The following is a 23,987-nucleotide window of genomic DNA, read 5'->3' on the forward strand; positions in this document are numbered from 1 at the left end:
TAATTTTAAGATAATTTTAAACAAATGATCCTTATTGTGACTCACAAACATTATCGCATTTGTGTAAAGGTCACGTTTATCAAGCTTACAGAGAGAGTTTATCCAAAATACATATAAGCTTCAATACCTTCAATACAAATTGAAAAATACAAATATATCGCTGATAGTGCATGTATTTAAAATGCATGGTTACTATCTGACTTCGTAAACATCAGTTAAAGCATTTAAACAAGTGCGTCTTTTTAGAGAACACGGGAAGACTCGGACATGCTGCTTTTTGTCGTTTATCTTATAATTTGTAATATCATACTTACGTTTGCTCAATGGGAATTTTGTGATTGTCTTAATAATTGGGAGCCTTGGTCAGATTGTGTTTTTCCTTTAAGCGGCTCTTGCATCGCAGATTCCCGCCTGTCAAGGCGCAAAAGAAGTTTTGAAAATATTCCAACCTGTCCTGCATGTGAGCCGGAATATAGGGAATGTGAGAACCCGTGTAAGAATGCCGCCTTGAATTTTGATCATCTGATGTGTTACTGTCTTCAAGGATATACTGGAGAGTGTTGTGAACATAGTAAGACTGCACTTTTAATGGTAATCGGTGAATATTCTCCTTGCCAGTTTGATAGTGCGCTTGTAATACTAGTAGTTTTCAGCTGAAATTTACGTAATATTGACGATCTAAGTGTTTTTTATGATTCAATCTCATTTTATTGTTTACATCTAGTCTATATTTGCATAACCAAATGAATCGTGAGTTAAATTTTAGAATCTAGGTATTTACTGATAGTATGCTTGTGTAGAAAGTAAAAAGTGTTATGGAAATGTAGCATATTATTTCTGTGTGTGTCGTTGATACGTGAAACGTTCCCAAATGGTTCGAATAGAGATCTATATGCGTTGCGACTTCAATACTTATACGTACGTGTACTTAATTCATACACATAAGAAAGCTGCTAAAACTTATTCTATAGCCATAGAGTTATACTTATAAAACTCCAGATTTCAGTAAAAGCAAGGTGTTATTGCTAAATAATTTGCATTGTTCTGAATGTTGTTTCCATATTGAAATCCAAATCGTATGCGTATCAGTGCAGTTGTCCGAATGCCAAGTAATTTGAAGCACAGTAATCACAAGGCCCGCTGGTTAGAAGGTCCAGGTGTCCGAAAACGCAATGTTGAAGGGTACACTGACCCTCTCTCTAACCGCGTGGCGACAGGCTTCAATTTTAACGTTGAGTTTTAAGACTACCGGTAACCTTGGACTGACAAGGGCAGATAAAAGCTGCTGTTAACTTTCGAACTAGGGGATCATCATATGTTAACACGTCTTTAGAAAGCTAGGTGTTCCTGCTATGGATATTAACTTTCAAACTAGCGGGCTTTCGAATAGGCTGGCCTTTAAACAGACGAATATTCTGACTGTTATGCATTTGGACCAGTAGGCGATCAGCTGTGTATCCATACAGGATCGATTCGAAATATCTCTTTCAAAATGTTGAGTATCTACGTTTTGTAACTCACTCTATGTCGTGAGTAAATCAATTATTCACTAATTTCATGTTCCTAACTACAAAAACCACAAACAAAAATACAGGATACAGGTCTTAGTATTTGACAGCATTCCAATGTACAAAAAATACGGATATATTTGTCTTGCAAATGTCAGATGGTACGATGTTGTGCGATGTGGTGATGATCGACCAGTAGAAGTGGGGTAAATGTGGTTCTCTTTATCTTTGTACACCACTCATCCTGAAAACATACTATCAAAATTTAAGGCAAACATACAATTAGATGTACATGAAAATCTAAACTGTAAAAATGTGTTTTCTATTAGGTCCCGAATGAACCAAATGTAATAACTTGAACTCATCTAATCTAGAATAGTTAAACAGCATATATGATGGCCATTCTGGTCTCTCTCAGCTTCGTTGAATAACCACAAAATAAGAAAAAATGTGCAGTGTGTAAAACATAACATTCTTTCAAGGTAAAATCAAAATAAAATAAAAACTAGCTCAAAAGAGGATAACGGCAATTTCCATTTGATAACGAAAGAATAACATTGCATGGGGAAAAACAGCATAAAATATATTGATACAGAACTTGTGAATGTTACTTTTCTAAATGTAGATACCGAGTCTGGCATGAAGAATTCAAATGTTCTCATATAATGTTCAATTTATATCTGCCTTTAAAGTTCTAGTAATACATGAATACTCGACAGTAATTATTATCAAGGAACTGTTCATGTCTAAAGACCCTTAAAATATAAGGTACGTAACTGTGAACCTTATTTTCTATCAGAACATAAAGGAGACGTAATGTCTGGCCTGAGGAATCTCTCTAGAACTAAATGATTACTCTTGTTTAAATCACAGTCAAAAATTCAAATCTGCCTTAAATATTCGAATACAGCTACAAGCCATCAGCAATAACTATTAAAAAACTCGAAATGTCTGTAAGGGTGGGTGGGAGGGAATAAACAAATAATCAAAATACTTGTTATGCTGACAAATATTCAACCTCGAGTGAAGAATATCAGTTAACAATCACTTATATAGTGCACTGAAAACATGAGAAAATCTTGAATTGCAAGCAGAAAACGCGGTAAAATATCTACCGGGAACTGGAGACAAAAATAGTCAGCAGACGATGAAAAACGTGAATAATTTAATTTATAACATTGGTTAAAATAAACATGCATCATAACTACCTGAAACATTTATCTAAAAACAATCAAGCATCTAATTGTAACAAACATTGGAAGTAATTCTGTAATATATACCTGTTGTAGATGTTACCTGTGAAAGGCCTCAAGAAATCGACCACGGAAGCTACAAAAACAAACTTGACTTCTACGTTTATCAAAGTGATATAACCTACTCTTGTGATACTGGTTATAAAATGACCGACCCATTAGATGCATGGAAGTGGTGCACTGAGACAGGACAGTGGTCTGGAATATTACCGGAGTGCTTATGTAAATCTTTTATATTTGTTATCAGATACTTCATTTAATTTAATAATCATATATTTTTTCATGGATGTGTATAAGCATTTTGTTTTAAGATTACATGTTCTTTTTCTGGTATACATGCGTATGAAAGCCCTGTCGAATACGCACATTAATGTTCAATATGTGCGTTACAAGACAATTTCTTCAGCATGAATACCAGAAACAATCGTAATTATTCCATTCATACCTGTATTTCGTTGAAAATTAGAAAGGCGACGCCGTTTATTGAAATGTACTGCTTTATGACTAGGTACTAAGGTAGTGATGAACGCTAAACTACCGGGGAATGGCAATCGCACGCTTCCATAGAAGTTTGACGTGAAGAAACTCGTGTTTTACATAGATGGTACATGAATAACACCTTTGAAATACTGCAAAGGTTTTTTGTTTGAAAACTTTAGTACCTTTACGGCGATATTTCGTTTTATATCAGGTGTAGCCATATACACTAACCTAAATGTAGCAATGAAAAGCGAACACAAATCTGAAATTAGAGCGTATATTAAAGTACGTTGTTCTTTAGAAATACTTGCAAGGCAGGCACTTAATGAACTGCATACTCTGTGTGCCCAATCACGTGAACGCGCTACGTCATTTTGTTCCCGCTACAAGCTCGAAAGGGAAAGTGGAAAGGTTAACAAAAATTATAAATCAGGGCGTAAGTTTTTTATTCAATATATTGTGTTAATATCATGCACATGATTCGAAACCTATTTGAAAGTGCTACCCCCGGCACTACGATTTCCCCACCAAAACCTTCTCGTTTTAACGATATTCCTGTTCAACCACTTTCGACATTGTGCGCTCTGAGCTGTTCTCACTGCAAGTCAATTGAACAGGAATAGCGTTAAAACGCTGGTAATAAAAGGCCAGCTTATAATAGCAGAGATTTTTCTCGAAATTATTCATCAGCTTGAAGATTTTCGCGAAATGGCATCTTCATTTTATCATTATTATCATTTTTAGCTCATCTGATTTTTTGAAGAAAAAAATGATGAGTTATTGTCATAACTTGATCGGCGTCGGCGTCGGGGTCGGCATCGGCGTTGCCTGGTTAAGTTTTATGTTTAGGTCAGCTTTTCTCCTAAACTATCAAAGCTATTGCTTTGAAAATTGCAACACTTGTTTACCATCATAAGCTGACCCTGTACAGTAAGAAACATAACTCCATCCTGCTTTTTGCAAGATTTATGGCCCCTTTTGTACTTAGAAGATATCAGATTTCTTGGTTAAGTTTTATGTTTGGGTCAACTTTTCTCCTAAACTATCAAAGCTATTGCTTTGAAACTTGCAACACCTATTCACCATCATAAGCTGACCCTGTACATCAAGAAACACAACTCCATTCTGCTTTTTGCAAAAATTATTGCCCCTTTTGAACTTAGAAAATCAGTTTTCTTTGTTAAGTTTTATGTTTAGGTCAGCTTTTCTCATAAACTATCAAAGCTATTGCTTTAAAACTTGCAACACTTGTTCGCCATCATAAACTGACCCTGTACAGGAAGAAACATAACTCTGTCATGCTTTTTGCAAGATTTATGGCCCCGTTTGGATTTAGAAAATATCAGATTTCTTGGATAAGTTTTATGTTTAGGTCAACTTTTTCTCTTAAACTATCAAAGCTATTGCTTTGTACATAACTATGTCCGCTATTTTGGCTAAATTATGTCCCTTTTTGGACTTGGAAATCAGTTAAGTTTTTCGTATCAGTCCGTATTTTGCCTACCTGTTTGTCATATGGCTTTGAAACTTTGACCACTTATTTACCTTCATAGCCTACTTACCTAGGACAAGGACTTTAGCTCAGTTACAGCCCTATTTTTGGACATAGAAATAAGTTACGTTTCGCATACCATTCGATATTTTGTCTATGAACTGTTTAATATATGGCTTTGAAACTTTGAACACTTGTTTACCAACATGGTCACACATTGCCATATAGTGCAAGACTTATCCAAATCCACAAATGCAGGTACATTGTTTGTCTTATCTATTCCTTCTTTTGTCTGAAAATCTCTGGTGATATTTTGACTCTATACTTCTATCAATGCTTCGAATAGTCGAGCGCGCTGTCAACAGACAGCTCTTGTTATTGTTACACTTGTATACATGAATGCATGCAAGTTCAGTGTCTGTTTGTAGGATTTATTTGCAGCTTGTTGCAGTATTAATTGGTTTCAGTCCGTTTCAACTGTTTCATAAATAGTTAAAAATAATTCCCTGGATTCTGGAAATATTAGTTCGAGCCCGACTAGCTGCAGCGTTCCATGAAGTCAAGAAGTGGGAAAGTTGTCATTTTTTACGGAGAGGTGTACTTGTTAGAAACTGTAAAGAAAAGTTGTGTAAGCAGACCGCCGTGACATTATTGAAGGTTCTTGAAAAACAGTGTAAACCCAATACAATTAATGGCTATTTATTTATTTATAAACGTATTTATTTTATGTCCGTACACGTTAACTTCTTGTCGTTTCGTTTTAAAGTCAGAATTAGCTGGGAACATTTATTGTTTGTTTTTGGGTTTTACACCCGTTTTCATCAACATTTTATTTTTTTCGGCGAACGCCGTCTAAATTCGTTTTCGTTACCTATGCCACGTGACTTCAGTTTGCAAATCAAACTACTTGATAACGCATTATAGATAATTTATCAAAATGGAAGATTTATGCAAAACTCTCCCTGATTGGACGAGAGTGTCAATTTCTTTCACTCTGTTGATTGTGCTACGCTGAGTGAAATGTAGACAAAGCGTTCATCCTAAACGACGCTGTTCACAGTTTTAAAGCTAACTTTGGCTCAATATATTTAGCAAGAATATTGATATATCTCAAAATGATAAGTACGTTTAATAATAATGATAAAAACCTGTTCAAATACCACATATATCAAATTAAAGAAAGAGCTGAATACGGTCTGCGTATCACATGAATAAGGGTGTGATAAGAGTCTTTTATGTAGAGAAGTGCTTTTTAAAAGATTTTCCTTGTTACAATTGTCGTCTGTATATGAAAAGGTTTCTTGCTTTTGTGACTTATTCAGATTGCATATTAAAATGAGTACTTGTTTGCTTTGATATATTTGTTATAAATTATTTAACTGATTTATTATATATGAATATTTTTCTATAGTATGGTATGCAAATATTGAACTCAGCTGAAATCCGTTTTATTATATATATGGTATATAATGACTGAATCTCATTACACTGGAATGAAGGTACGGTGCATACAGTTTATCTATGTGATATGACTACGGTCAAACTTTGCTTGTGAAACAGAAATATTGAAATAATTACAATTGTATGTTTTGCTTGACCTTCACTTTTTTATAGGTGTGACGTCATTGTCCAAAGATTCATGAATAGCGAATATGCATTTGTTAAAGCGGGATCAGTTGGCCTTCCATGTTTACCGCCGTTTGAATACATCTGCGGATGTCTCTAAATTGCTTTTTGTACTTTTAGCATGTGTAAATGTTGAGTTCTGCTCAACCCGGGGCTAGAGGGCGTGGACGGTAGCATGCATTTCCACTACCGTCCATGAACAGGCTCAATCAAACCAAGCCTGCAACATTTTCGTTTTTTGTCGTGTTGGACGATCTGTGAAGTTTCCACCTTTCTCTATTCTATTTTAGAAATAAATAAAAAAATAATAAATAAAAAAATCCCTTTAATTGATTTTTTCTCATGTATTCTAATCAAACTTGATTTGTAGCATCTTTATTAGGCCCGCAGCCAATTTTGTTCAGCTGGGACATTTGACCCCTTTTAGGGGCTGCTGAAACTAAAACTAGAAATGCCTTTATACAGCGTCTCATGAACAACTTGGTGGATCTTTGTAATACTTGGTCTGGAGCATCATTATAATGTCCTCTTCCAAATTTATTTATATAGGAACTTGGGCCCTATAGCTAAAAGTAGATATGCCTTTCTTCGCATTAACCACTAAAATGTAATGGATTTTTATCAAACTCGATGTGTAACAATATCGTAAGGTCTCCTGCTATTTTGTTACAAATGGGGATAGGGACCAATTTAGCTAAAACTATAAACACGTTTCTTCTCATGAACCGCTTCAGGAATCTTCATCAAACTACTGCTGTAATTATTCGTCTAAGGATAAACGAAACAAAATTGCAACCCTACGAAACCTTTGCGAAAAATTAAAAGAGAACCATTTAAATTGTGAAAGTGCGGTGTTTAGTTTTGCAATTTGAAAAAATGTTAGATGAAAGATGAATTTAGATGAAAAATTCATAAACTTCTTTCCTTATTACAATTCGCCGACCATCATTTTTAAAGATATTTCTTGTACAAGGACTAAACTCTTTTTCTACAGTAACTTACAACTGTCCCATTGAAAAATGTTAGTCACGGATAGAGTGACTGTACCGGACACCAAACCTATGATGCACCAACCAGAGTGTGTCATTCGGTCCATGAGGGGTGATGGTAATTTTTGACTTGATGAATTACTAGTAGACAAGAAACTATTTCTAAGGGTCAGTTGTATTTGAAGTTTTTAAAACGGGAATTATTCTAAAGATGTTCATCTAAAAAGATGAAAGTTAACATTGTGGGAATGGCTGTATTTGCCGATGTTGAGATAACTTGTAGCCCGACCTAATTGTTTCCTTTTTCATGTGTTAAAAAGATATTCTTGTATTATTTTATGTATAAAACAAAGAGCCATTAAATATGATTAAAATAAAAAGAATGAAGTTAGCAAATAATTACTAAAAAGCGAAAGCTTACTTTTGAACACGATCCCCTCCTGTTAATTCATATAAGTTTTTTACTCTTTTTTTAAACAGACTCTGAGCGATCATGTTTCGAGGGTCCCGGGTTCTAACTTTTTGCGTAAAGGTTTGGAAACGGCACCAATCTTTCATATTTCATACTTCAGTTCATTCATATTATCCGGGTTTTTTTTCCAAAATAAAGTTGAAAATGGCTATATAATACCGGTACTCATTTTATTCAAATTTGAAAAAAAATACACATACTGATAAAAACGGTGGAAGTATTTATCTAAGTGTTAGATATGAATACTGTCAAATGCTGACAGTATGCTTAGTCATATTTTTACTCTAAACATAAATAAATAAATAAATAAATAAATATATTTATTTATTTATTTATTGGCTTCACCGTTTGTTCTAGCTTTGATGGATTGCTACAAAGCTATCTTGTGGCAGAAATATACCACCATCAATTACAGTAAATAATTTGACTGTTTTCCCTTTATACAACGAAAGAAAAAGTACTTGAACATTACTAAATATCAAAAGCGAATGGTATATTCACAGATGCCGAGTCGTGTAAAAGCAACCCTTGTGAGAATGATGGAACATGCACAAACCTCCTTGGAAACTATACTTGTTCCTGTACAACTGGTTGGTCTGGGAAACGATGTGATATAGGTTACTTTTTTCTCAGCTTTGAGAGATATGTCGTGTTGTAAAAATAATGTAGTCCTTCTTAACATTTGACCCCAAACTTATCTCCATTACTGTATTCAATAGTATTTAACTCAAGTTTTAACCGGCTGTTTTTGATCTTATTTTATGTCAGTATAAGTCGTTTTATGCTTGATAACTTCTTTTCTTTTACCCTATTCAATAACGTTGTAATCATTAAAGTGAAGAAACTTTTCTTTTTCTTTTAAACATGTTGTAGCTACTTGAACATTACTAAAAATATCAAAGGCGAATGGTATATTTACAGATGCCGATTTGTGTAAAAGCAACCCTTGTGAGAATGATGGAACATGCACAAACCTCCTTGGAAACTATAATTGTTCCTGTATAACTGGTTGGTCTGGGAAACGATGTGATACAGGTGACTTTTTCTCAACCTTTAGAGATTATTTCGTGTTTATAAACTCAGTTTAGTCCGTCTTAACATTTGACCGAAAACTTATATCCATGACAGTATTTAATAGTATTAAATTCACCACAATTTTTAAACGGCTATTGTTGATCTTTGTTTATGTCAGTATGATAAAATCATTTTTATGCTCGATAGATTCTTTTCTTTTACCCTATGCAATTACGTTATAATCATTAAAGTGAAGACACTTTTTCTCAACCTTTAGAGATTATTTCGTGTTTATAAACTCAGTTTAGTCCGTCTTAACATTTGACCGAAAACTTATATCCATGACAGTATTTAATAGTATTAAATTCACCACAATTTTTAAACGGCTATTGTTGATCTTAGTTTATATCAGTATGATAAAGTCATTTTTATGCTCGATACATTCTTTTCTTTTACCCTATGCAATTACGTTGTAATCATTAAAGTGAAGACACTTTACTTTTTCTTTAATATACATTGTAGCTGTTACTTGTGGACGACCTCGGGAAATCACAAACGGAAGATACCACAGCAATTTCGACAATTACGTATATCAAAGTGAGATAACTTATACATGTGATCAAGGTTATAATATGACCGACCCGTCTGACGCAAAGAACTGGTGTTTAGGGAATGGATATTGGTCTGGGAAGTTACCGGAATGTTTGTGTAAATTTCTCTTATTTGAACAATTCATACGTCTGTTTTGGCAAAACTTAACTTTAAATGTGGCATAAAGACATGTGGCGATGAGACAATATGCAGAACGCATGAAACAGGTCAATAGGTCAAATGTCAGTGTCACAAATGGAGCTCAAATATCAAATCACAGGTTACGGTCAGAGCAAGGTAAAGTTTGCCCGTCATGTTTAGTATCCAGAGTATAACGTGATCAGTATTCGAGATATTGACTTCAACCTTTGAATATAAGTAGGTGGCACCGAGACAATGTGCAGAAAACACGAACTTGTCTGGTAGGCCAAAGGCCAAGGCCACAAATTGAGTTCAAATCTGTATTTTGTGTCCGGTGCACAACTTCAAAACTATTTAAAGTATTGGCTTTAAAATTAAAATAAGGTGGGTGGTGATCAGGCGATTTGAGGAGAGAGACAAAACCCTTACCGAATCCCCCTCCCCCTGCCTTAGTATTCAAGGGCATGAACCAGGTCGTTAGATATGACGGTCAACTCTGTCCCCAGAACAAAACTTAATAACCATTCAAGGCACTGACTTCGAACTTGGCATGTCGGTAGGTGACGAAGAGAAAATGTACAGGAAGCATGAACTTGGTCTGTAAGTCAAAGGTCAAGATCACAGAGTGAGTTCAGATATGTCATATTTTGTGCCCGGAGCACAAAGTTAAAACTATTCCATGTATTAACTTTAAAACATGAAATTTAGATGAGTGGTGATGGGGTGATTTTAGTGCCAACAATCCACAATACTCCTACTACTACCGGACCCGACCTCCCATATTACCCTTTCCCGCCCCCACCTTCTCAAAAAGAACATTTATATTCTTGTATCTTAGTATTTGAGCACATGACCAGGTCGATAGCTTAAAGGTCAAGGTACAACTCGATAACCATTCAAGTTACTGAATTTAAACTTAGCATATAGGTAAAAGGCAATGAGAAGATGTGCAGAGCACATGGACTTGGTTGGTAGGTCAAAGAGCTAAACATCAAAACTATTCAAGGAACTGACTTTAAACTTAGACCATCGGTAAGTGGTGATGATTTAAGGCGTGCAACATTCCATATTACTCACACGCACGAACGCATGCAAAATATTTCCTTTAAATTTTACTTCCTATTCCTCTGAGCTAGAACATTTGTGCGTTTATTGGCCGAACTTTTGTTTATTACTGTTAAAGTACAAGATTTTAATAGTTTTGACTGAATTTTGTTTGTAAGCATTTGGGTAGGTTTGTTACATAATGCAGTTAGTAGTTAAACAGCAATAAAATAAGGTCATGTTTATGTGCGTTTTCACCTTATACACCTTATACAAAGAAGTTTATTCTGAATCAAGACGAAAAAAATGCTTAACAAATGCTGAGTCGTGTAAGAGTAACCCATGCCATAATAATGGAAAATGTACAAATCTCCTTGGAAACTACACAACATGAGCGAACACCTTGATAGGGCCACTGACCCAATATTAGCCAGCTGAATGGTTTCCTCCATTGAAAAATAAATACATATACACCACGAGCGACCCAGTCAGCATGACTATATCGGCCCAATATAGGTATAATGTCGGAATGTCGGCAAAATGTGCCGATGTAGGGCCGACGTCGGGCCGTTGTGAGTGAGTGAGTTAGGTTTTACGGCGAATCGACACAGAATGATCATATATCGCCGAGATCGGACCGTTGAACTGCCGCAATATATTGAAATCGGTAGATCGACATCAATCAGTGGAACTATTTCGTAAGTCGGATTGACATCGGGCCGATATTGGATTCTCTAATATAGCTATATTTTTCAAAATATTATTGATAAACGTGAAAAAATAATCTAATTGTTTATGTGGGCTAATTTATTAAGCAAATATGATGTATGCCAGAATTAATCAAACTAGGTTCCAAACAAAATTTGTAGATGGTATTTATCAAAATTTTATATGTAATAAAGGGAGGTTATAATTAAGATGCATTTTTATTTTATGTAGAATGCCGCCATAGAAATATTTATATTTACAAAAAAAAATGAAAATATAAATATGTTTAAAATTCTAATTGAACAATTTTAATAGTGTTAAGAATATACAGAAAACTTACGTAACTGTATAAAACATGTAGCATATAGTTGTGAAAAATATTATATCAATAAAATCAAATAACCATCATACACATGATGCGAGACACATCTGTTCTCAAGTAAATTACTCTGAGAATTTATAAAGTGTACATTTGAGGAAAACTTTGATGAAGCACTGGGTGTCACACTATTTCGCGACAACGATATGATCTGCCAATATCGGGCCGATATCATTTTGATGTTGGCCAAATATCGTTTGCCAATGTCGGACCGATGTCATTATGATGTTGGCCCGATATCGTCTGCCGACGTCGGGCCGACATCATTCCTATATGCAGCCGAATTTGAAGCCGATATCGGGCCGTTATAGACAACGACGTCGGTTTGATATCGGGCCGATATAGAATGCTGGCTGGGGATGTTTCTAATCTGCAACGAATCGAAGTAGCTATATTATGAACGTCTCGATAAGCCAACCAAATTATTTATAATTTCTATATAAACGATATTTGTTAAATAAACAATTAGTCGATTGAATTTAGGTATACAATTTTCTGAAAACTATCGAAATGGAAAATATTTTCTAGGTATGCCTTTTATTTCCAGGCATCTTTAGACTATTGAGAAAAACTTTTCCAAAAAAGAAATATCAAGATAACTGTTAAAAGTATCGAGATAGCTGCCTAGCTATTATAGATAGCAGCTATGGACACTTACGGATCATTATAAACAGAACAGAACAGACATTTCAGCTAAGTTTAACTTGAATATTTACAGTTCATCGTCATATACAAACAAAATCATACATACTCACAGTAATATTATGCCTGTAAAACTTCAAACATGGCTACTAACGTTTATTTCGACGTCACATCGAAGGCAAATAAAACGGAAGTGTAAACCTGGTGAATACGAATATGACTCGAATGCTATTTACCGATACGCATTTGCTGTTGTCAAAAAAGGCCGGTGTAATGAAGTATTTCGACCCCCATAGAATAATGACCCCCGGTCATTATTCTATAGAAAAAGTGACCCCCGGTCATAGTATTATGACCTCCAGATCATAGTACTATGACTCCCCCACGCGAAGTAAACTGAACCTCACGAAGAATATTGACTCCCATAAAAAAACGACCCCTGGTCATTTGGTCAAATTTGGTGATAACTCATGTATCTAAGGCCTAATTGCTGCATTTTATGCCCCCACTCGGGGGAGGGGGCATATAGATTTGCCCTTGTCCGTCCGTCCGTCCTTCCGTTTGACCATTAGCCCCAGATACCATCACTTGACACAGAAATCAGAGCATTCCGCAACGGGAAAAGGGATTCTATTTCTAGGCGCTGTATCTTGGTGTATACATTTTTTTCAGGAAAATAACAATTCACAATACGTTCATAAAACACACCAGTGTCAATAATACCTGCAAACTTCGGTATGAAGTAATTCTTCAGAAGAAAACTGCATAAGAAACTGCTAGCATAGAACTTAGTATTAATAGAAGTTGCAATACTTAGCAGTGGCAGTAAAGTACGGTAGCGGCAACAATAGAAAGTAGTAGTAGTAGTAGTAGTAGTAGTAGTGGCAGTGGTAGTGGCAGTTGCAGTAGTAGCAGCAGCAGCAGCAGCAACAGCAGCAGAGGAATAAGTGACAGCAACAACAGCAGCAGGAGAAGAAGAGGTAGATGTACAAGACGTATTAGTGGAAGCAGGTATAGTAGTATCAGTAGTAGCAGTTGTAGTAGTAGTAGTAGAAGTAGAAGTAGAAGTAGTAGTAGTAGAAAAGAAGAAGTACATGTAGTAATAGCAATAGATGTAGCGGCACCAGTAGTAGTAGTACAATCAAAATGTTAAATATTGGCAATGGAGGGTATTAGAGTTGTAGATCTAGTAAAATTGTCCGTTAGGTTTGGTGGGGATCACTTTTTAATAGATATTATTGTCGAAAGTCTTTTTAGGAGCCGGTGTTTTACACGGAAAGAGTAACTTTTTTAAATATAATAATGTCCGGGAATCGATATTGTATGAGAGTTAGAATGTAGTAATTTCGGCAGTGAGTATTTTACATGGAAGGAGTCACTTTTTCTATAGAATAATAACCGGGGTCGTTATTCTATGAGATTCGAAGGGAGTCATCTTTAGGGAGTCAGTATTTTACTTGGAGGGGTCAGTTTTTCTATAGAATAATGACCGGGGGTCGTTATTCTATAGAGTTTTCAAAGGGAGTCAGTTTTTTTATAAGGGGAGTCAATATTTTACATGAAAGGAGTCACATACAGACACTAAAAAAATAGTAGTCGCATAATGGTGGATTCAAATAGCCCTCAGTTTTCTTTTGTTTTGTTGTTGTTGTTGGTTTGTAGTTTTTTTTTGCTCAGTAGAGCTATTTTCCCTATTCTCTTTGCAATATTTTGTTAAAATCACATGACAGATCTATCCTAAATATGTAGGTAGCATTTTCATAATGGAATAATTACAATACAGAAAATGTCACGGAAGCTTAGATCATACACCACCGCTACAATTTGGGGTCTCATTTTTAGCTGATTTTGCAGTTTGTGTATTTGACGGAAAATAGTTTTCTTGCATCAAACATGACCCCCACTTTTCTTTTGATTATTATTCAGCACAGACAATATTCTTCAAGAAAATATAAGTTACAGACATTTAAAATGGGTCCTGATGTGCGGCCATTGGAAATATGTCAATTTGAGAAAGAATATAAAGAAGAACAGCTATTTAGTGTGTTGTAACCTAAAGGTCGTAACTTTTTACTGGGAAAACGGATAGCGCCACGGTAAATCTCAAACGATGACCCCTGTTTTTTTTTTCTTTGAGGAATCGATAGCGATTGAAAATTTGTAAGTTTGTTCAAATTTATTTAAAATATAGTTTAGCAGTTTCATAGATATAGGTGTCTTAAGGTTACAACACGCTAAGTAGCTGTTCTTCTTTAAATGTCCTATATAAAATTGACATGTTTTCAATGGCTGCAGCAAGCATCAGGGCCAATTTCAAATGTCTGTAACTTACATTTTCTTCTATTTGTTTCATTTCTCATTTCATCAATACTTGAGGCATATTTTTTATTAGGAATATTTTCCAACAGTGATATTTATAATCTTTCTTTTTTAAGAATGATATATCTCTGTTTTCAGTTGTTTTGTAAGCATTAAATTGGGACGCACCATTTTTATATACAGTATATTTTCTTCGTTAGATAATTATTGCTATATCTGAAAAATGTGAACTGCCGGCGTACTACAGTAAATTATCGCAACAATACTTCCAGTAATCTTTCGAGTACGGAGACTTTTTAGAAAACTTCGTTTTATCAAGATAATATTTTTTAAAATCGCGATAGCTACCAAGCTATCTTGTGGCAGAAATATACCCCCATATATTACAATAAATAATTTGACTGTTTTTCCCTTTATAACAAACGAAAAAGTACTTGGACATTACTATATAAATCAAAGGCGAATGACATATTTACAGATGCTGAGTCGTGTAAAAGCAACCCATGTGAAAATGATGGAACATGCACAAACCTCCTTGGAAACTATACTTGTTCCTGTACAACTGGTTGGTCCGGGAAACGGTGTGATACAGGTGACCTTTTCCTCAAGTTTGAGAGATTATTTCGTGTTTATAAACTCAATTTTGTCCGTCTTAACATTTGACCCAAAACTTATATCCATGACAGTATTTAATAGCAATTCACCACAATTTTTAAACGGCTATTGTTGATCTTAGTTTATGTCAGTATGATAAAGTCATTTTTATGCTCGATACATTCTTTTCTTTTACCCTATGCAATTACGTTGTAATCATTAAAGTGAAGACACTTTACTTTTTCTTTAATATACATTGTAGCTGTTACTTGTGGACGACCTCGGGAAATCACAAACGGAAGATACCACAGCAATTTCGACAATTACGTATATCAAAGTGAGATAACTTATACATGTGATCAAGGTTATAATATGACCGACCCGTCTGACGCAAAGAACTGGTGTTTAGGGAATGGATATTGGTCTGAGAAGTTACCGGAGTGTTTGTGTAAATTTCTCTTATTTGAACTTTTCATATGTCTGTTTTGGCAAAACTTAACTTTAAACTTAACATAAAAATATGTGTCGATGAGACGATATGCAGAACGCATGAACCAGGTCAATAGGTCAAATGTCAATGTCAAAATGGAGCTCAGGTATCAGATTTGTCCCGCATATTTCGTATCTGAAGCATAAATTAATAACTATTTAAGGTATTGACTTTAAACTTGACAAATAGGTAGGTGGCGATAATATAATGTGCAGAGCATATACATCAGATGTTTAGGTCGCAGGCACCGTCACAGCAAGGTAAAGTTTGTCCGTCATATTTTGTATCCAGAGTATAACGTGATCATTATTTGAGATTTGAATATCAGTGGATGGCACCGAGACAGTGTGATGAGCGCATGGACGTTTTTGGTAGGTCTGTCCTTTGTTTTTATGTCCGTAGCACAACTTCAAATATATTCAAGGTATTGGCTTTAAAATTGGAATAAGGTGGGTGGTGAGGCGACTTGAGGAGAGAGATAATCCACATTACTTTCTCTCCCCCGACGCCCCCACTCCCCCACCCTTCGCCTATCACACACACATTATCCACCGCCCAGGAATCACTTTTATATTTTTATGCCTTAGTTATGACGGTCACTCTGTCCGTCATATATTGTGTCCCGAACAAAACCATTCAACGCACAGACTTCGAACTTGGCATGTCGGCAAGTGACGACGAAAGAATGTGCAGGAAGCATGAACTTGGTCTTTAGGTCAAAGGTTAAGATAAAAGTGAGTTCAGATCTGTCATATTTTGTGTCCGGAGCACAAAGTTAAAACTATTCCATGAATTAACTTTAACTTGAAATTTAGGTGAATTGTAATGGGAAGATTTCAACAATCCACATTACTCCTGCTACTACCCAAGCCCGACCCCGCCCTCGCCATAAAAAAAACTTTTATATTCTTGTCACAAGACTTGTGTCTTAGTACTCTAACACATGAACCAGGTCGATAGCTTAAAGGTCAAGTATAACTTGATAACCATTCAAGTTATTGCCTTTAAACATATAGGTAGGTGGCGATAGCACATGAACTTGGTTGGTAGGTCAAAGAGCTAAACTTCAAAACTATTCAAGGTACTGTTATTAAACTTAGACTATAGGTATGTGGTGATGAGATGATTTAAGGCGTGCAACATTCCACATTGCTCACACACACATGCACGCATGTACGCACGCATGCAAAATATTTTTTAAATTTTGCTTTCTGCTCCTCTGATCTGGAACTTTTGGGCGTTTATTGTCCCGTTTTGTCGAACTCTTGTTTATCATTGTGTAAGTACAAGATTTAATAGTTCTGACTTAATTTTGTTTGTTAGCATTTATGCAGGTTTGTTACATAATGCAGTTATCAGCTAAACTGCAAAAAATAAGATCATGTTTGTGTGCGTTTTTGCCTTATACAATTTAGAAAGTTATTCTGATTAAAGACGAAAAATGCTTAACAGATGCTGAGTCGTGTGAGAGCAACCCATGTCATAATAATGGAACATGTACAAATCTCCTTGGAAACTACACATGCGCTTGTGCAACCGGTTGGTCAGGAAAACATTGTAGTAAAGGTGAGTTATCATTTTCAAAACGGAGTGTGTATGTTTTATTGCGACCCAGTAACAGTTCCTTCGAAAGATTCCCATGATGGGTTTTTATGGGCGGCTATGAAATGAAGCTTTACGATTTTTTATCTATTGGGTAACATATTATAGCTACAGACCCTAAATAGAGAAAGTTATAATCGTTTTTTTAAATATATCTTATATTATATTGTTGCTATTCATTATTTTTGTGGGTTTTTTTTTCAGTTGAGGATGTACAAAGAGGGGACTTAGAATGGCAAAATTCCTCTTATACGGTCGCAGTTGTTGGGGGAGCGCTTGGCACATTTTGTTTTGCTCTAATCATAGCTCTTATTGTTGTCATCGTAAGAAGGCGGAGAAAGAGGTCAGAAGCAAGATATAAAAAATAACTAGACACTGAAATAGTTTTCAGTTTTCTGCAAAAGCAAATTGTACAAATGTATTATATTTTTTGTTGGCATCACATAACTTATTGCATACTTTATACACTAAATTTCACATTACACAAATTGCGTCGAAACGAATTTTGAAGAAAACCATATGAAATAAAAGTTCTTCTACACCGGCCAGAAAAGTATTGTATTCTTTATAGAAATTTGTCGAGGTTGATTCAGAAATATTTTTTTTTCAATTTACACTTTAGCGACGTGTCTCAGCAAGATGAATACACGACTCCAAATTTTACCACAGTTGAAACAGAAGGATACAGTACCATTGACATTTCACGTGGTAAGATCTTCTTCTCTCTAATTTTAAGAATAATGTACACTCAACAAAATTATCAATCGGTAAGTTTGTATTTTATTACTATTTTGTTAATGCATGTATTCACACGAAATTTCATATACCGAACTGCAGCTAATTATTAATTTAGTTTTGGCCCCGACTCACGGCCAAAGTAACCGCGTTAGGCGTTTTGACCAATATTACATGCACGTGTTCGTTTACACTTTTGGCATTACTGACAAAAGTTCTACTAGAAAAACACAAATCATGGTGAAATTGACACAAGAGCAACGCGTCGATCTGTCGGAATGTTGCAGCTGGGACACATTTACGACAATTTGGTAAATGTTTTTGCAATTTCAAAAGAATTTTGATATAATTTGTTTGTAGGTGTTACTTTGATGGTTATTTCCATTTTTAACCTTATTTCCGTTTGCAAGAACCTTCGATCTATTGTGTGTGCTAAATGACCGTAGTCTTTATTACATGTTTTATCAGCGTTTTATTGAAATATATCTGGAATTTTCACAGAGAACAATATCAAATACATTTTTCACGATAGAAACTATAAAATGGGTAAATTTGATCAAAACATGAAATAAAAACAAACTTTGTTTGTTCTGCATGTAAGATCAAAACATATTTAATTTATGAACACCATATGTTACATTTTCACTCGTGGCTATGCGACTCATGAAAATATTGCACCTGGTGTTCACTTGTGAAAGATACTTCTATCTTACACTGAAACAAACAAATAACCTCTATATATTCAATACATGTTTGCTGGGCTGATCAGTCAAAATATGAAAATAAATCTTTGAATATTAATTTCAGATGTCATGTGATAATACACTTATTGATGGCCATTCAATAAGCGTGTATTATGCCGCATTGATAGTCTAAATCTGAAAGCTACAATATGTAAATTGAGGTCAAATTCAAGCAATTTCAAAAACCTTAGATTAAAAGCTTCCTTTTGTCATTTCTTTAAAGAGTTTACAGTATAGGCCTAATAATTACAGTATCATTTATTTATCTTAGTGCACAGTGTTTTATTTACAGATACTGCATCAGGGCAGAATAACAACACGTATGAAAATGAAAGGATCTTGCCATTTTAAGCCCTCCGGAGAAGGCCGGTACATGGATTGTGCTTTGTGACATTCACATTTGTCGAAACATAATATTCTCACTGATTCCTGATATCAACAAACTATCAAATTTAAAACAATGTAGTGTTATAGGGTATAACGGATCTTTGGGTATAGTGAATAGATGGATACTTTGTACATTTAAACTTACATTATCGTAGAAAGTTTCATTTCTTCTTTCGATGTATTTCAAAGATCTTGTACTCACTAAATTAGTATGTGTGTAAAATAACAACAGTGAGTTAAATGCATTTGACAAAAAAAAATGAGCAGGCTGTTTTGAAAAAAGTGTACATATTTCTTCTGTTCTATAGTAATTTTTCGCGGATGTTTTTTTTTTAAACTAGAATTGTGTCCATTGGACACGGATTTCCCCACATACTGTGCCATCCTCTAAACAGCAAAGTTTTTTGTACAAACCATCTTCACATGAAGGATTATCGACTTAAAGTTTGAAGAAAATTGTATTTACTAATAGATAAGGTTGAGCATCTGAGAAACTTTGAATTCATTCATTCAACGCACCAAATTTCTTCACTATGGCATATTTTGTGAAGTTAAGAAAGGGCCATAATTCTAGAAAGAAATAGCCACAGAAAAAAAATCCATTATTTATTGTCATCTTCACACGAAGGTCCTTCATCAGTAAAACTTTCAAGCATATCTTTTCAATAGTGTTTGAGGAGTTGGAAACACAAGATTTTCTTTATATTCTATATAGCAAAACTATGAAAGGGCCATAACTGCGGTAAAAATAGTCACAGCAAAAGTTCCTTCCTGTTTGATCAGTTTCACATCAAACTACTAGTTCATCAATGAAAGTTTAAAGCAAATCAGGCTTATAGTGTGGGAGGAGTTGGACATACAAGCGTTTTCTCGTAGCAAAACTATCAAAGGGCCATAACTGCAGTAAAAATAGACACAGAAATAAGTTCTTCCTTTATGGTCATCTGCACATCAAGCTTGTTCACCTGTGAAAGTGTGAAAGTTTGAAGCAAATCAGGCTAATAGTGTGGGAGGAGTTTGACACACAATATTTCGAGACGTACACACGTACGTACGGACGGACGTACTGGCAGCAGCAACGCTATATGCTCCTGGTAATAATCGGTATGCCCATCGGTAATAATTATTAGTTACCATGGAAACAGGACTGCAAATAACTGTCAAAGCAGTAAGTATGATTGGTTACCATGGAAACAAAACTGAAAGCAACAATCACAGCAGTAAGCATGATTTCAACATACAGAGAAGCATCAAGATCCAAAAGTAGAAAAAATATTTTCATAGGAACAACAAATCTTTCCCCATTATTTTTATTGCATTTGATTTTGACCAACCTTAATGAAATTCACATTTAGTCAGGAAATATATTTGATGTTTTAATGAATTATAGATAACATTCACTTATAAAAAAGATTGTTTTTTTTTTTTTGTAATCTTCCATACCGACAGTTTTACCAATTTAAATCTTATACAGGAAAATAAAAAAAAATGATGCAGTTAATGTTATATGGCAAAAGATACTAGTATGATTATTTCAGATACTACAGAGAACAGTGTTTTTACTATTAATTTCTTTATGAATCAAGTACATATAAAACATAATTACACACTTTTGGTAATTTCAGAGAAAGTTAATCGTACCTCCTTACTAGGCTTTGACTGACGGATTTAAGGTATTCTGCACATTTGGTTCAATACGTTTTCTACAACGTAGAATTTTATCAAACTCTGATATTTCAAAATTTCAGAATGCATGTATAAAATAGATAGAATCGTGTGCTTGACATTTTCTAGACTGGTTGGAAACAATCGGATATAACAACGGGTGTCTATGGGAAATCATAATTTGATAAAGTTTTCACAAGAAGATTTTTTCTACAATAAAGATATGTTCTATAAAATGGCGAAATGATATTTATACATGTATGCATCATTATCAATTTAAGCAATCTTAATTAAAAAAATCCTAGTGTTTATCTCCTTACACATGCCTTCCCAAATTTATTTATTTAACAAATTAATCACTTTTCTTTTACAATTTGCTTGACAAACATTTGACAAAGCACTTAAAAATCATTTTTCTAAATATTCAACTTTACAAAAATGAAAGTTTATCATTTAGGTAGTATCTGTTATCATTCCGGAAGTACCAGAAAATTGGCAAATACGTATCAGTTTGATAATTCCGTTTTGTGAATGAAATAATGAAGAAGCAATTTGTCACAGTTTCTTTATTTCCTTAGCAGAAATCCCCCTCAGATATCACCGTTGATAAAAACTTAATGTAAATAGTTTACTTTGTTTAGTATCAAATACAGCCGAACTTCGTTAAAATTCATTATACAGGGTTTTTTTACCGGGATCTGACGACAAGATCGAGAGAAGGGTGGTGTACGGATTATCCGAGTTCGAGTTAAAGAAGTTTGACTTAAAACGAAATAGATATAATATCTTATCATCGAGAGCGTGTATGAAATATGTAAAGTCTGAAGTTAAAACATCGGAGTTATCATAATTTCTGCTTACACAATTTTACAATATTCTCCTCTCAAAATAACCAATTCCTTGTAGTTTTTATTTCAAAATCTGACCCTCTTGTCTATCTATTCACTGACTAATCATACACAAGAATTTCATTATTAGTCAATGAAAAAGCACCTTCATTCACGGCAATTTTCAAACTTAAATATACCACGTTACAAAATACTGTTAAGAATACACCAAGTACCACAAAATGGCTGATCAAGAAAAATTAAAATGAAAACTTATGAGTTACCAAAATGTAGACTATTAAATCATTGAGAATTTCGAGCTCCGGGCGGGACGAATGTTCGATGAAAGACATTTTGTCTGAAACCATTTGTCCTCCACCTCTGATTCATATGGGAAAGTTGGCGGTTACTTGTTGAGAACAGGTTTGTACTGGTACAGACTCCAGGAACACTGGTTAGGTTAACTGCCCGCCGTTACATAACTGAAATACTGTCAAAAACGGCGTTAAACCCAAAACAAACAAACAAAACTTTACTACAAAAAAAAAAACAACCTTACATATTGCACACAGGGCTGTCATGGTTTTATCAACAGAGTGTTTCTTACATCACTAAGAAAATACGAAAACAATGTGTTGTTAAAGACACTAGCCTTTTCATTCTTGTCAGATTCAATCTGTGCATAAGCGCTGTCAATTTCTTATATATTTAGCATAGGGAAATTAATTATTACATTATAAACATAGTAGTAACTGTACAGCTTATGAAGTTTTTGTCAATGTTAAAATCTTTTATCAGGATCAATACATACACCCAACAAAAGAGGTAAATTGAAGGAAACTAAAGGTAAACTTCTAATATAGATCATTGCTTCCTGGGAATGAATATTCACATGTAATACTATAGAAGATAACAAAATCTGTCAGAAGATCCTTTGGAAGCATAGAATGCACCCAAGCAAAATAATAGCAGACTCGGTTTGATTGAGTCTGTTCATGAGAAGTAATGACCTCCTTGTACCGGCTTAAGCGGAACCCTTTTGAATGGACTCCATGATGATCCCAAAGAGCCATAGACCAACACGATTTAATACATAAAACGATTTATCATATATCTATATAAATTCTGTCAATAATACTGCTTGTATTTCACAAGTAAATATGAACAGGCAGAAAAAAATCCGTATTGTACCTTTTGTTTTGTATGTTGCCGAAGAACGCATGGCCTGACAGAGCGCACACAAAAACTTCACTCATTTTTCTATTCTAACATCGACAAATATTGAAGATTTCGTTTTTTATAAGAAAACAACGAAGGAAAAGGTGGAGGTATATGAAAAAGGGTCATTACAATATTAGCTAGTAATATGATTTTGTATTCGGCTCCCGTGGATTTTGCCAGGACGGATCACGGATTTACGACATAATTACAATACCTAAAATGTTAATGAAATTGGCTTTCCAAAAATAAAAGAGGGCTCAAAATGTACGAGAAAAATGATATCAATATAGAAAATGCACACTTTATCTGGTGATTATACCAAATTCTCATTAAAATGCGCCGAAAAAAGTAATTCCGATTCTTTATGGCACGCATCTTGTGTTTATAAATGTACCTAATTTGCATATTAACCAAGGCGTTTGGAACCGCATTTGCAGTTACATATCTTAACTTTTATTTTTATCATTAATTTAGGTCTATATGTTCTAGTGTGCTGAAAAGGTTATTTTGAACGTTATGAAAATAGTTTGACAAATAATATTATTTTTTTTTTTAAATTATACGACCTAGACCTTACTGAACATAACACACTTAATCCAAATAGTTTTAATGCTAAAGGGGTAAGATCAAAACAGGTTAAAGTTTGGAGACAAAATGATCCTATTGCTACTAATACCGTTGCTTCACTAAATGTAAAAATGTATGCCATTGGACATAACCTGAAAAATATGATTTTGCAATCTACTTGTCTGTAAATATCAATTAAGTCATCATATCCTATAATGGGATGTTATTGTATAAAAAGTTACACATACCATATCCGAGAGCATTGTCATTTCATTCAAACAGTCAGGTTTTCGTCCTTTGTTCATCACTATATTATTGCGCAAATTGAAAGATTCTGTGACAGAATTGTCAATGAGAACCTTAAACCAGCTAGCACTAGTCTTTGTATCGTCCTTTTCGCATTTAGTGTCTGGTAACCTTGGCTTTTCTTGTTTACACAATATGTAAAATGGATTCTTTGACCGCAGACCATAATTTGTCCGATAAGGCGCCTGCATG

General features: G+C 34.6%; 1 protein-coding gene across 1 annotated transcript; it reads left to right on the plus strand.

Annotated features, from left to right (window-relative positions):
- The first annotated feature begins 246 nt into the window (after nt 1-246).
- Nucleotides 247-21,107, plus strand: LOC128549541 (sushi, nidogen and EGF-like domain-containing protein 1). Its single transcript, XM_053526453.1, has 11 exons — nt 247-571; nt 2,798-2,983; nt 8,324-8,437; nt 8,742-8,855; nt 9,357-9,542; nt 15,137-15,250; nt 15,515-15,700; nt 17,195-17,308; nt 17,549-17,687; nt 17,967-18,052; nt 19,115-21,107. The coding sequence occupies exons 1-11, from the start codon at nt 268-270 to the stop codon at nt 19,171-19,173; spliced, it is 1,602 nt and encodes a 533-aa protein (XP_053382428.1). The 5' UTR covers nt 247-267; the 3' UTR covers nt 19,174-21,107.
- Nucleotides 21,108-23,987: the final 2,880 nt, after the last annotated feature.

Source organism: Mercenaria mercenaria, chromosome 16 (genome assembly GCF_021730395.1).
Source record: "Mercenaria mercenaria strain notata chromosome 16, MADL_Memer_1, whole genome shotgun sequence".
Classification (NCBI taxonomy): Eukaryota; Metazoa; Mollusca; class Bivalvia; order Venerida; family Veneridae; genus Mercenaria; species Mercenaria mercenaria.

Excerpts from the sequence above, each read along its gene's own strand:
- LOC128549541 (XM_053526453.1), top strand. The coding sequence starts at position 268 with ATGCTGCTTTTTGTCGTTTATCTTATAATTTGTAATATCATACTTACG. Across the intron at positions 8,856-9,356 it reads TGGGAAACGATGTGATACAG|CTGTTACTTGTGGACGACCT; the intron begins GTGACTTTTTCT and ends TATACATTGTAG. Across the intron at positions 17,309-17,548 it reads AGGAAAACATTGTAGTAAAG|TTGAGGATGTACAAAGAGGG; the intron begins GTGAGTTATCAT and ends TTTTTTTTTCAG.